This window comes from Impatiens glandulifera, chromosome 1, assembly GCF_907164915.1.
Source record: "Impatiens glandulifera chromosome 1, dImpGla2.1, whole genome shotgun sequence".
NCBI lineage: Eukaryota > Viridiplantae > Streptophyta > Magnoliopsida > Ericales > Balsaminaceae > Impatiens > Impatiens glandulifera.
Window position 1 is genome coordinate 82823006 of NC_061862.1, and position 15702 is coordinate 82838707.

The 15702-nt window shown below is 32.1% G+C and overlaps 1 protein-coding gene across 1 annotated transcript in view; it reads left to right on the plus strand.

Annotated features, from left to right (window-relative positions):
- The first annotated feature begins 580 nt into the window (after window positions 1–580).
- Window positions 581–15702, plus strand: part of LOC124934469 (serine/threonine-protein phosphatase 4 regulatory subunit 2-like) — a 31574-nt gene continuing 16452 nt past the window's right edge. Inside the window, exon 1 of the mRNA XM_047475010.1 lies at window positions 581–744. Within this exon, the coding sequence (XP_047330966.1) occupies window positions 581–744 (164 nt within the window). The remainder of the gene's footprint in view (window positions 745–15702) is intronic.

The window sequence follows — 15702 nt, forward strand, 5'->3', positions numbered from 1 at the left end:
TATTATGATAATATCTTACAAATATATTATCTTTATATTATATCTCCAATATATTAGATTGATTATATTTATTACACCACCGTAATCGAAGTAGGTGAGCGATGCATGTTGAGATTGAATCGAAAATCTTCACAAATAATCTGAATAAACCCTAAACAACGATGGTGTAGCATCCGAATCCAAAGAAGGTTTCCCAGTCAGAGTAGTAGTAGATGAAGATACAGGCGCTACTGAGGTCGCAAATGATACGAAAGTAGATGCACCAAAAGGTGAAAACGATGCACTAGTTGTCATCCCAAAAGGAGGAGATGGTGAAGACCTAGCGACGATTAATCCAAATCCTAATGTAGGAGTGAAGGTTGTGGAAATCGTTGTGTTGGTTAATCCAGATCTGAAAGGAGTAGAGGCTCCAATTGCTCCAATTGCGCCAACTCCAAAGGAAGGTGTGGAAGCGGCTGAAGCTGAGACACTCGTTGTTCCATAGGAAGGTGTGGAAGCGACTAAAGCTGAGACACTAGTTGTTCTGAATCCGAAGGCAGGGCATCACTTGCTCTAAAACCAAAGGAACTAACAAAAGCGGATGACGTTGGGGTTAGGGTTTGAAGAAGACATATGGAATGATGAACCGAACGGAGAAGAAGATGAGGTAGTGGACGACACAAAGGATAATGGTGAAGAGGAGGAAGAAAAAGAAATGGAGAAAGGTAGTAGAATTTTATTTGAGCCCTCCATCAATGGCTTAAAGTAACCGATGGAGGCAACGAAATACTATATTTTGTGTTCAAGGACAAAATTTTTTGAATTTGATACCTACAATATATTATATCTCCAATATATTAGATTAATTATATTTATTAGTTATGTAGAATTTTTAAAGAGGAAAAATAATATTTTTATTCAATGTATTCAATACATAAGAAGTCTAGTGTTTAAATAGCGAAAATTACATTTGTAGGAAAGGAAATGATTTAAACAATGAATAAAATAAAAACATATCAATAAAATAAAAATCAAATCAATTATAATTGATTTGACAATCAGCAGCAAATCTTCAATCAAGTAGCAAATCAATTATTCTCATTTATTTTCTATTGATAACATTACATTCTTGGAATTGTTTCCTTCCAAGGAAGATAGAGAGATAATTATACACTTCCCCTCAAGTTGGATAGTAGATGTTGAAACAGCCTAACTTGCCACATACTTCCTCGAATCGGCTTGATGAATATGTCAGCCACCTGATTGTGGGATGTAACGTAGAGGGGTGCAATAGAGCCTTGGGTAGAGATTGAAGAGGATGTTGCCGATGTGATGAAATGTGGATGACAACGAGTTGACTTTGAATTGCCAGAGTATTGCTGGATGTTGATGACAACGAGTTGACTTTAAACTGCCGGAGTTTTGCTAGATGACAGTGAATTGACTTTGAATTGCCGAAGTTTCACTAGAATTTGATGACAATGAGTTGGCTTGAAATTTCGGAGTTTCGCTAGATGACAGTGAGTTGGCTTTGATTCGCCGGAGTTTCACTAGAATTTGTTGATAGCGAGTTGGCTTGAAATGCCGAAGTTTCGCTGGATGATAGTGAGTTGACATTGATTCGCCAAAGTTTCACTAGAATTTGATGATAGTGAGTTGGCTTGAAACGTCGGAGTTTCTCTGGATTTTTTTTTGGATAGACTAACTTAGAATTGTCAATCGTCTTCCCCGATTCTGTGTTTATCCAACTCTGATACCATGTAGATTTTTTAGAGAGGGAAAATAATATTTTTATTTCTTGTATTCAATACGTAAGGAGATAGTGTTTAAATAACGAAAATTACATTTGTAGGAAATGAAATGATTTACAGGAAGGGAAATTATTTAAACAATGAATAAAATAAAAATATATCAATAAAATAAAATAAAAATCAATTATAAATGATTTGACAATCAGCAACAAATTTTCAATCAAGTACCAAATAAATTATTCTTATTGATTTGCTACTGATAACATTTCATTCTTGGAATTGTTTCCTTCCAATGAAGATAGAGAGATAATTCTACAAGCTATTATAAATTGCCATGTGAAACCCTTCACATGGCTATACTGTACACTGCCATATGAAGCGCGCTCTTCATATAGCCATGTGAATTGTGAAGCGCGCTCTTCATAGAGCCATGTGAATTGTGAATGGCTTCATATGACACTACTTTATGTTTGAATCTTCTTCTTTTATTAATATTTTATATAGTTTTAAAAAGCAATATCAAAGGAGGAAAAATAAGTACTCTTATCAATATTGTATCATTAACAGATCTTAAAGCCTTATCTCTCCTCGCTTATTTAATTGTCGATTCTAAAATTCCAAATTCCCCAAAAGAATGAAGACTTTTATTCCTTTTATTAAAAAACTATAACCTCCCTAAACGACATTTTTAACCTTATTCAAAACTAGGGTCAACAATTTTAGACCCGATACAAAAACACGACCTGAACCGAACACCAAAAAATGAAGTTAGGGTAATGCATTTTTTTGTTCAGGTCGATTTGTTTAACCTAAATAATAAACAGGTCAAAATCGGGTTGACCTAAAATGACTCAAATTAAACTCGATAACTCATTTACAAGTTTTTTTTGTTGAAGTTTGTGTTATTCTTTCTTATTCACTCAATCATTTTCTTTTGTAAAAATTTTTATAAGCGGATTTATGATTTAGCTTCACTTTTTTTTGTGCTGATATTATTTTAATTTGAAATAAAGAGATGTGAATTAATTGCATCGGGTTTGGTTTTAGTTGAGTTAGGTAAATTGGGTCAAGTTCAGGTCAATCACAAATAAACAAGTCATGTCCAAGTTAGAGATTTTGATCTAGATTACTAAATAGTTCAAGTTAGTATCGTTCAATCCGTTAACCTGCCAACCCGAACCTACCAACCTAAAACTAACCTAAATTGCCACCCCTATTCAAAATCTCTCCAACCAACAAAAGAAAACTGTCAAGGCCATTGGTTTTGGTTCCCTTCTTTCACTTGACATCTCAAAATGCCTAGTTTAATTTTCTAGACACCTCGTGAGCACTTTCGACATCACAATGAGATCTCTTATATTAAATAACGACAGGAGATTCAAATTGATGAAAAAGATCTCTAGTGCGTGTTGAACATCCCTAGAGAAAAATGGAAATATTTGAGTTCATTGCGAACGACTCAAAAGAACCTTTATATAATGACTTTTTTGATGAATTAGAGGGGAAGATGGATCCTCCATAAAAACAAGGGAGTTATTGAATCAAATGTGATGCCAAGTACAATAATATACAATATAAGCGCAATAAACAATTTCAAAATTGACTTCGTTGTCTATGTTGTCTCAAGTTTTTTTAGACAACACAAAATACACAATCCAAATAAACAGTCTTTCCTAAAACGAATGTTTTCATTCATATGTTCTCTTCTTTCTTTATGTTAGAATATAAGATACTATATATATGTAAAATATTATCACAATAATATATAAATTGTGATAATATCATTAGTATATTATATTATATTATATCATTATTATATTATATTATATTAGTTTCCTTATAAACTCAATTTAATGTCCATATAATAGACATAACTTATATAATTCAATATAACATTCTAATACAATTTATCTCTTTATTCTAATATGGTATTAGAGCCTTATTATCGTTCTTGAGTCAATCAAGTGATAGTCTTCCGCTGCCTCCATCAATGGTTACTTTAGTCATTGATGGAGGGCTCTAATAATTCTTTATTAATTATTATTACTATCTCTTAATAATATTTTCTTCTTTCAAATAATTATGTTGATGTTCTTATTTTTTTCGACAATCATACTCTCTGAGTTTGTTTTCAGATGTTGCTTTATCCAGTAGTTAATATCATATTTTTTGGTGTTAATTCAATCATATGTGCTCATTTAATAGTTATTTAGTCAACACACTGTCATTCTCTCATTAGAATGAGTTTTACAGGTGTTGCTTCACCCCAACATTTTATTCCCATGAGATTCTACCTTTTTTGCTGGTTTTCTTTAATGTAACACCTATCATCCTATCGTTGGATGGATTTCGAAACTCGCAAATAATTTCGGAGTTCATTCGGTTGTTGCTTCACCCCAACATTCAATGATAATGGGATTTTACCTTTTCGTTGGTTTATCACTCAACACACTGCCATACTGTAACTGGATGGAGCTCAAGAGTTTATGAAGTTTGAAGAATATACCATCAACATTTCAACATCTCGTCTTTAACCTCAAGTTGTTCAAGCGTTTTCCGTCTTGAGTTTGAGGAGGGATGTTAGAATATAAGATAATATATATGTAAGATATTACCACAATAATATATAAATTGTGATAATATCATTTAATATATTATATTATATCATTATTATACTATATTATATTAGTTTCCTTATAAGCTCAATTTAATGTTTATATAATAGACACAACTTATATAATTCAATATAACATTCTAATACAATTTATCTCTTTATTCTAACACTTTATATTTGTATTTGTAAATACTTATATATAGTATATAATGAATGTTCAAAATTCTGAAATCCATAATGGATGTTGATAACATAAAGAACTTGAACTAGTGTAATTTCACAATGAGAGGATTGGTTGAAAGCACCGAAAAATGGCCAAAAAATAATTAATCCTATTTTCATTAACATCTAATATATTGGTAAATTTTATATTAACATATAAGTACTATTTTGTTTATGTTTAATAAATATTAAATTTTCACTAACATGTTTAATATATTTTATAGTTATGCTACATCGATAGGGTTGTTGAAAACATGATACATCAACCATATTATAGGTTTTTTTCAATCATATAATGCTGGGATGACGCTAAGGTGTTAGAGAGAATCTCGATAGAATCTCAAAGAGGTGGCTTTGGACATGGAAGAGATATTGCACACCTTCCACTTCTTGAAGAGGATCATCATAGGATCATCTTGAGATTCTAGATCAGGATTTGGGAGATGCTCAACATTAGATGAAGGATTTATACTCTCTAGACAATAATGAAAATATACTTTATGTGCAATTATACTATTATGTTGTATCTTCTATTTCAAAGTCTGAATATTTTGTTGCCACGTGAATCCCTTCACATGGCTCTTCACACAACCTTCATTTAACATGGTTACTATAAAGTGGCATGTGAAGGACTTCACATGATTGTTGTAAACTATCATGTGAAACTTTTCACATGCCTCTTCACATGACATTCACTTCACATGACATTTACTTCACATGGCTCTACTATACGCTTCCATGTGAAGAGCTATTGCACACCTTCCACTTCTTGAAGAGGATCATCTTGAGATTCTAGATCTGGATATGGGAGATGTTCAACGTTAGATGAAGGATTTAGACTCTCTAGACAATAATGAAAAGATACTTTATGTGCAATTATACTATTATGTTGTATCTTCTATTTCAAAGTCTGGATATTTTGTTGCCATATGACGCCCTTCACATGGCTCTTCACACAACCTTCATTTCACATGGCTACTATAAACTACCATGTGAAATACTTCACATGATTGTTGTAAACTATTATGTGAAGCTTTTCACATGACATTCACTTCACACGACTTTTACTTCACATTGCTCTACTATACATTGCAATGTGAAGCGCGCTCTTCATATAGCCATGTGAAGGGTTTCACATGGCACTACTTTATGATTTAATCTTCTTTTCTTTTACTTATTTATTTATAAATACAAGCATATATTTACTTATATTCTTGATTTATATTGTTATGGTCTTTACACTCTAAATTATACTAATTTCAAAACACAAATATTGACATCCAAAGTCGCTGAAGCATTCAAGCATATGAAAGATGATTCACAACAATTATTTGATCTATCAAGTGAGTTGGAGAAACACAACATTTATGTCAACCATATTTTTGAGGCCAATATCAACAATTTTATCGAGTCAATTTTTACAAAAATATATTTCAATATTTTTGCAAAGGCTAATTATGAAGATGGGGATAATGTAAATGAGGACATTACAAGCAGGAGTCCATTAATGGGTCAAAAATCTAACCTATGGCATTTTTGCCGAGAGTGATGAAGAGCCTGATTGTGTCAATATCTTTGCAAAGGCTCACTTTGAAGATGTGGATAATGTACATGAGGATTACAAACAGGAGTCCATCAATGAGTCGATAATCTAGCCATGACATTTTTGTCGAGAGTGATGAAGAGCTTGATTGTATAAATATTAAAGACCATCCAAAGAGGAAGATTAACAAACTTCCGGTGGTTTTACAATCCCTTTTTTGACAAAGCTCTTCAATGAGCTTGGTAAAGTTTCACCTAAAGAACAACTATTGGTGGATCTGATATTTTGTAAAGGACTGGATCCAATGTAAGGTTTTTTTCAAAACATCTATTATTAAAAATTTTGTACAATTTATTATAATACTAAATAGTATATGATCTTAATTATGTGCTTTATAGGGAAAAGCTGGTTGTCAGCCCAAACACTAGTTTAACACGTCGAGTTATTTCCACGTTGAAAAAAATACAGAACTTGACAGAGAAATAATGGATGTTTAGTCCCATGTTTTGAACCTGAATTTTAGAAAGAAGCTAAGACATGAAAAATGAATATTTTACTTCACGACATTGTCGTATGTAAGTACTTACACTACATGTTTTATGATCAATATTCATGTGATTGATATTTAGAATTTTTACCGGCGATGAATTTAATTGGTAGCACACTCATTTTAGAAATGCATCAGCTCAACATATGCCTCGAATCTACTAACCTTGTATACATGAGAACCCCAAAGAACAATTTCTTCGTCAGACTATCGGAGATACCATTGAACGAGTCATAATCGAGTCCCTCTAGTATTTCTCGTAATAAATGAGATGGTCTTTGAACATGACGTAACATGACGAGTCTAAATACTCGATTTTGAAATATCCGCCTAATGAGTGGTTGGAAATTATGTTGAGTTATGGAGTCTACTACACTTATAATAAATTCTACATTATTAATTAGAGTTTATTGGGTTTTCTTTTTTTGGTTTTGGGCTTGGGCCTGACCAAAGTTATTTAGGTTTATTACCTGAATGTTTACCCTATAAATATGTGATTATTAAGGGTTTACATGGTTAGACAAAATTCTAGAGAGATAAAGTGTGAGGCAAAAACTCTGTATTCCTTCTTCTTCTTCATAGTAAATTTGGTGGTGGCTGAAGTGGATGTAGCTCGATTTGAGTGAACCACTATAAATCTGTGTGTTCTTATGTTCTTCTTTCTTGTGTTTTTACAGATTGTTTTCAAACAGGTCGGATTTGGGAGATACAAATCCTAACAACTGGTATCAGAGCAGCTAGGCTAGATCTGAGCATTGGAAACAATGGCAAGTGAGAACAGTATAGGACATGGGATTGGAAGATTTGATGGGACAGATTATGCCTTCTAGAGAATGCAGATTGAAGATTATCTCTATGGAAAGAAGCTTCATGTTACTTTGAGTGAGAAACCAGAGAAGATAGATGAAGCTTAATGGAAACTCCTTGATAGACAGGTTTTGGGAGTTGTCCGATTGACGCTAGCCAAGACAGTTGCTTACAATGTAGCAAAGGAGAAGACCACCATGGGTCTGATGAAAGCTCTTTCTGATATGTATGAGAAACCATCTGCTAACAACAAGGTACACTTAATGAAAAGACTCTTTTACTTAAGAATGGTTGATGGTACTTCTATCACTACTCATTTGAATGAATTCAGTACAATTGTGAATCAATTGCTATCTGTTGAGATTGATTTTGGGATGAAGTTAGTGCCCTGATTTTGTTGGCATCTCTACCAAATAGTTGGGAACCTATGAGGGAAGCAATTAGTAATTCAGTTGGAAATGCTAAACTGAAATTTGTTGAAGTTAGAGATCGTAATATTGCTGAAGAGGTTCGTAAAATTGATTATGGTGAAACATTCAAAGGTTCTGCTCTGAATGTGGAAAACAGGGGAAGAGGTAATGATAGAAATTTCAACCGAAGTAAGAGCAGATCTATGTCAAGGAGCAGGAGGAGTCAGTCCAAGTCTGGGCGGACATTTGAGTGCTGGAATTGTGGTAAACATGGTCATTTAAAGAGGAACTGCAAAGCACCGAAGAAAAATAGTGATGATAAAAATTATACAGCCAACGTTGTTACAGAATCTGTCACTGATGCATTACTTCTGTCTGTTGATAGGCCGATAGATTCATGGGTTTTGGACTCAGGAGCGTCTTTCCACACCACTGCTCACAAAGAATTAATGGAGAACTATGTGGCTGGAAACTGTGGGAAAGTTTATCTCGCAGATGGTGAGCCACTGGATATTGTTGGCATTGGTGACATCAAATTGAAGATGGCAAATGGTTCTGTTTGGAAGATTACTAAGATGAGACACATTCCAGGTTTAATGCGCAATCTGATTTCTGTTACACAACTTGATGAAGAAGGTCACAATTTCAGTTGTGGAAATGGTGCGTGGAAGGTGACTAAAGGAGCAATTGTTGTTGCTCGAGGTCACAAAACTGGAACGTTATACACGACTTCAACTTGCAGAGAAACAATTGTTGCTGTAGTTGATGACTCGAAGAACAGTGAGTTGTGGCATTGCAAGTTGGGCCATATGAGTGAAAAAGGGGTGAAAATTCTTTTGAAGAATGAACAGGTTCCAGAACTGAAGTCTGTTGAACATTAGTTATGCGAAAACTGCATTCTTGGAAAACAAAAACGGGTGAGTTTCTTAAAAACTGGGAAGGAGCTCAAGAAAGAAAGACTAGAGTTGGTACACACTGATGTGTGGGGACCTACACCTGTTTCTTCTATTGGCGGATCATACTACTATGTGACTTTTATAGATGATTCAACAAGAAAAGTATGAGTTTACTTTATGAAGCACAAGTCTGAAGTATTTGCTATTTTCAAGAAGTGGAAGGCTTTGGTTGAAAATGAAACAAATCAGAAAGTTAAGTGCTTGAGATCCGACAACGGAGGTGAATATATCAATTCAGATTTCAAAGAGTATTGTGCTGAGAATGGGATCAGTATGGTGAAGACTGTTCCCTGAACGCCTCAAGAGAATGGAGTAGCTGAAAGAATGAATCGAACATTGAACGAGCGTGCTAGAAGCATGAGATTGCATGCAGGGCTGCCTAAAACCTTCTGGGCAGAAGCTATAAATATTGCTGCCTATTTGATAAACAGGGGACCCTTTGTTCCTCTTGAATTCAGAGTTCCTGAAGAAGCTTGGAGCAATAAAAAGGTAAACCTTTCTTATTTGAAAGTGTTTGAATGTTTATCATATGTTCATATTAATGAATGTGATAGGAGCAAGCTTGATCCAAAGTCTAATAAATGTTTTTTCATTGGTTATGGTGATATCGAGTTTGGTTATCGTTTCTGGGATAATCAAAATCGGAAGATCATTCGTAGCAGAAATGTTATCTTTAATGAACAGGTTCTCTACAAAGATTGTGTTGGGAAGACATCAGATGGTGATCCTAAGTTGGAAGAGACCAGTACAGTCGATTTGAGACAATTTTCAGCTGGATATATACCGGTTGTCGAAGAAGAACAATGTATTGTTGAAGATGAAATCGTTGAGAACGTGGCCCAGAGGTAAATCAGCAAACACCGGTTATACAGTTGAGAAGATCATCAAGGAATCGAAAACCAGTTGAGAGGTGGTCTCCATCTCTGAACTATATCTTGTTGACAGATAGAGGTGAACTTGAATGTTATGAGGAAGCAATACAATCTGATGAATCGATTAAGTGGGAGTCTGCTATGAAAGATGAGATGGACTCTTTGATGTTGAATCAGACTTGGGAGCTCACTGAGCTACCAAAGGGAAAAAAGCTCTTCACAACAAATGGATCTTCAGGATTAAAGAAGAACATGATAAAACTATGAGGTACAAGGCAAGGTTGGTTGTGAAAGGATTTCAACAGAAAGAAGGTATTGACTACAATGAGATCTTCTCTCCGGTAGTTAAATTGATGACAATTAGAACTATTTTGAGTTTGGTTGTGAAAGAAGACCTTCATCTTCAACAAATGGATGTCAAAACTGCTTTTCTTCATGGTGATTTAGATGAAGATATTTATATGCGACAACCAGAAGGATTTGAAATCAAAGGAAAAGATGAGCTTGTGTGTAAGCTTCAGAAGAGTCTGTATGGTTTGAAACAGGCTCCAAGGCAATGGTACAAGAAGTTCGATAGCTTCATGAAAAGTAAAAATTTCTTGAGGTGTGAAGCTGATCATTGCTGATATATCAAGAGGTTTGATAAATCGTACATTATTCTTCTTCTCTACGTTGATGACATGTTGATTGCTGGAGCAAGTTTGTATGAGATTAACAAGCTCAAAAAAGAGTTGTTTGAAAAGTTTGTAATGAAGGATTTGGGTGCTGCTAAACAAATCCTTGGGATGAGAATTTTCAGGGATGAAGAAGTTCTCAAGCTTTCACAAGAAGAATATGTGAATAAAATTCTTAGCAGGTTCAACTTGTATGATGCAAAACTAGTTACTACCCCCTTAGCTAGTCACTTCAGACTATCTAAAGATCAGTCGCCTTCAACAGAGGAGGAGAAAAATTACATGGCCACTGTTCCGTATGCCTCTCCCATTGGTTGTATTATGTATGCGATGGTTTGCACAAGACCAGACATAACACATGTAGTGGGAGTTGTTAGCAGATTTATGAGCAACCCGGGTAGACAACATTGGAAGCAGTAAAGTGGATACTACGATACTTAAGAGGAAGTACGAGTCTCACTTTGTGTTTTCGAAAGTCTAATATGGGTTTAGAAGGATATGTTGATGCTGACAATGGTGGTGATGTTGATAGTAGAAAGAGCACAACAGGGTACATTTATACTATGGGAGGTACTACAATCAGTTGGGTATCAAAAGTGCAGAAGATTGTTGCTCTTTCTAGTTATGAAGCAGAGTATGTTGCTATGACAGAAGCTGCTAAGAAGATGATGTGGTTACAACCCTTTTTGCGAGAATTGGGTCAAGACTACGAGGGAAGTGTGTTGCGATGCGACAGTCAGAGTGCCATTCATTTGGCAAAGAATCTTGTTTATCATGGCAGGACGAAGCATATACAGGTTCGTTATCATTTCATCCGGTCAGCTTTAGAAGATGGAGTATTAGCTCTTGAGAAGATTCCCGGGAGTGAGAATCCAGTTGATATGTTGACGAAAGCTGTGACAAATGAGAAACTAAAGTTGTGTGCAACTTCAGTTGGTCTTCTTCGTTAAGACACCGAATGGAAAGCCACTACCGATCGAGAGATGATGAAGTTAGTCTCCAAGTGGGAGATTGTTGAGTTATGGAGCCTACATTTATAATAAATTCTACATTGTTAATTAGAGTTTATTGGGTTTTCTTTTTTTGGTTTTGGGCTTGGGCCTGACCAAAGTTATTTAGGTTTATTACCTGAATGTTTACCCTATAAATATGTGATTATTAAGGGTTTACATGGTTAAACAGAATTCTAGAGAGATAAAGTGTGAGGCAAAAACTCTGTATTCCTTCTTCTTCTTCATAGTAAATCTGGTGGTGGCTCAAGTGGATGTAGCTCAATTTGAGTGAACCACTATGAATCTGTGTGTTCTTGTGTTCTTCTTTCTTGTGTTTTTACAGATTGTTTTCAAACAGGTCGAATTTGGGAGATACAAATCCTAACAAATTACCCTTTGGAAACCGTATAGAGGAAGGAGTATGGCGTTTGAGGTTAAACTTGCGGTTCCAAAATCGGTCTTTCAAAGACAGAAGGTGTTCAACCAGTCGATTAACCGGTTAAACGGTTCTGGTAAATCTGATTTTATCTCTTATTTTATAAATCGGTTAACCGACCAATATTGGTATCGGTTTTACCGGTTTTGGTTTTACTAGTTCCGATTAGTACCGGTTGGTTAACCGGTTTAACCGTGAACTGATAATTCAAAATTTTAAATTAAGTATTAAATTTATTAAATTATTTTTTGTTTTCAAAATTCTTATTTGTGCCTTACTTTCATGTTATTCTGACATTAATTAAAAAGATCGAAAAGAATGAACTTACAATAATTTGCTCAAAGTCAACACACAATCAACACACAATGTCCATGAGAAATTCACGGTTGCCTTTAGAAATATATTATAATATATTATATTATTGTAACACTCTAATATATTTCAAAAGTCTCCATTTTAAAACTAATAACCATGTAAATTAATTTTTTTTAAAAATAAAAATAACTAATATATATTATTAAATATTATTTATAATATATTTAATATTTATAAAATATCTAATATAAAGATATATGATTAAATTATTACGGTTTACTAATTAAATCGCTAGAAAAATAGTTCAACTGAAAACTGAATCATTTCGATAAAAAACCGGTTAACCGGAACTGTTAGAACTGGTTAACCAATAAACCGGTAAGCTACCGGTTAACCGGAACTGTTAGAGCTTGTTAACCAACAAACCGGTAAGCTATCAATTAGATTATCGATTTTTTCAGGTTTTTTTTCCCAATTTTTTTTTCCAATGAATATTTAGGTGGGAATTCAGCTTCATCAACCACCATTTTTTTATTAAAATAAAAGTGGACAACACGGGATTAAAAAAACAAATGTTCTCCGCCTCTTTTAAGTGAAAAATATTTACATCCTTAAATTTTTTATTTCGTTTGGATTAAGAACAGGATACACATCATCCATAAATATAGTATTCTTTCGATATATGTATTTTAAGAAAATTAATAAAAAAAATTAAATTATATAAATGTCACACTTTTATCAAATTTTATTTTTATTTTAAAATATAAAGTTTTATTTGTCAAAAATGATATACTTACATTGTTAGATGCAAATTCAAAACTTACATTGTCAGTTTTGAATACTCAAATTTGATAGATAGGTCAACCTACAAATAAACAAACCCGACTCGTTACTCTAACCAAAACGAGTCGGTATTATGGCGCGAGAACTCAGTCATAGAAAATTTTGTTTATATATATATATATATATATATATATATATATATATATATAAATTACAAAATTTAATATAAAAAAAAATAAAATTATATAAATGTAATATTACACGTTTATTAAATTTTATGATGATTTTTTATTATAAAACTATATTACCTTAGTTAATTAAAGTGTTGTACTAATTATGTTGCGAATTCAAAATTTATAAATGTTATTTTTAATTTTATTTTTAAAATTTAATTGTTTCAAGTTTTAAGGGCAGGTCAATCCGTAAATTAACCAACTGATCCATTTATTATAACAAAATAGGTCGTGTGTTGTAGTGCAATAACCCAATGATTTGAAAAAACTTTGTTTATATATATATATATATATATATATATATATTATAAAAAATTAATAAAAAAAAAGTTTAATTTTATAAACACAATGTCACATGTAAGAGATCGCAATGTGCGGAGATGTGTTTATCATTCTCACCTCATTCTATATCTGAAAAATTATATTATTACACAGAAATAAACTTAAAACTCTTATAAAAATGAAAAATAAATAAATATATTAGTAATGTTATATATTTAATTTTGTTTATTAGTGTTCGGACATAATTAGGGTAAGATCGGACAGGGGACACAATTATCATTCACGTCCCATCCACGGTCAACTAGGTTAAACTGTGAAAATGCTTCCCACTAATAATTCCCACTAATGAGACAATTTGGATTAGAAACCACCTTTGCAGATTATAATTGACCTCCCTAGTCACACTCACACGTATATCAAATTTTATGTTATTTTAAAATATAAATTATATTAGTTTAGTTAATTAAAGTGTTATACTTATATTGTTGGATTTATATTGTTGAATTGCAAATTTAAAATTTATATATTTTATTTTCAAATTTAACTATTTCAAATATTATGGCGGGTCGACTCGCAAATTAACAATCCAATTCATTATTATAACAAAGCGGGTCGTGCGTTATGATGCGATGAATGAATAATTTTAGAAAATTGTGTTTATATATATAATATAAAAAATTATTTAAAAAAACTAAAATGATATAAATATAATGTGAAGTTTATCAAATTGTATGTCTATATAAGTTAATGACTTTATTTATTTATAAATATATATTTAAATCTAATTATTTAGAGTTTTATGGGCGGGACAACCAGATAAACAATCTGTCTATTTACTCTAATAAAAAATAGGTGGTGCGTTGTGGTGCAATAATTGACTGATTTTAGAAAATTATGTATATATATTTTAAAAAAATAAAAATTGTTCACATTAATCAAATTTTATATTAATTTATATGTATATATATCATTTTTAAATTTACCTGTTTAAAGTTTTAAGGGAGGCTACCTGTAAATTAAAAATCTGACTCAAGTGATAAAAAAAATTGTTTATATATATATATATATATATATATATAATATAAAAATTAATAAAAAAATTAAAATTATATACATATAATATTGAATTGTTTATCAAATTTTATATTAATTTTTTAATATAAAACTATATTAACTTAGTTAATTAAGTTGTGTACTATAAATTTTTTTATAAATACAATGTCACAGGTAAGGATCGAAATTGAGCGGATCAGGATAGGAATGCGTTTATCATTCTCACCTCATTCTATTTTAGGAATTTTGTTTTACTACCATTCGGTTTCAGAAAATTCTCACGGAACACCGTTATACCTATAATCTAAATTCTTTTTGATAAAATTAATATAAACGACTTTTTAATATTATATATATTATAATATATTAAAATTATATAACATTAAAAAGAAATAAACTTAGAACTTTTATAAAATATAAAAAATAAATAAATATATTAGTAATGTTATATATTTAATTGTGTTTATTAGTTTTTTTTTGGTAGAATTGAGTTGAAATTGGGCGGGAGACTCAAATATTATTCACGTCTCATCCACTGTCAACTACCGGTCAAATTGAAAAAAAATCGTCTCTAACAAGACAATTTGGATAAGAAGCCGTATGGCATATTATAATTGTCATCCATCAAATTTTATATTGATTTAAAAAAATATGTCATAGTTTTTTTAGTTAAAGTGTTATACTTATATGGTTATATTGCAAGTTTATAACTTATATATTTTATTTTTAAATTTAACTATTTCAAATATTATAACGGGTTAACTCGTAAATTAACAATACGGACACGTCAGTGGCGGACCCAGAAATTTTTTCTCGGGGGGCCAAATACATAGTAACGTAGCTTTTTTTTGCAACCAAATAAATGCATTTTCTAATTAAAATTTTACTTGGTAATTACATAAAAATACTAACAAACACAATTACAAAATACTAATAAGCACAATTACTAAATTATTCTTGTCCATGAGTCGGTACAAAAGAAGACAAATTTATTCTACGAGATTCCATTTGTTGAAAATATTGCAATATTGACTCATTTTCAATTGTTGAGAAAATATTTTTCTCAACATATACAACTAAACTATCATTCATCCATTCATCTCCAATTCGATTACGCAAATCAGTCTTCACGGTTTTCATTGCAGAAAATACTCTTTCAACGGATGCAGTTGCAACTGGTAAAACTAAAGTCAACTCTATCAATCGATAAACCAATGGAAAGACTATATGTTT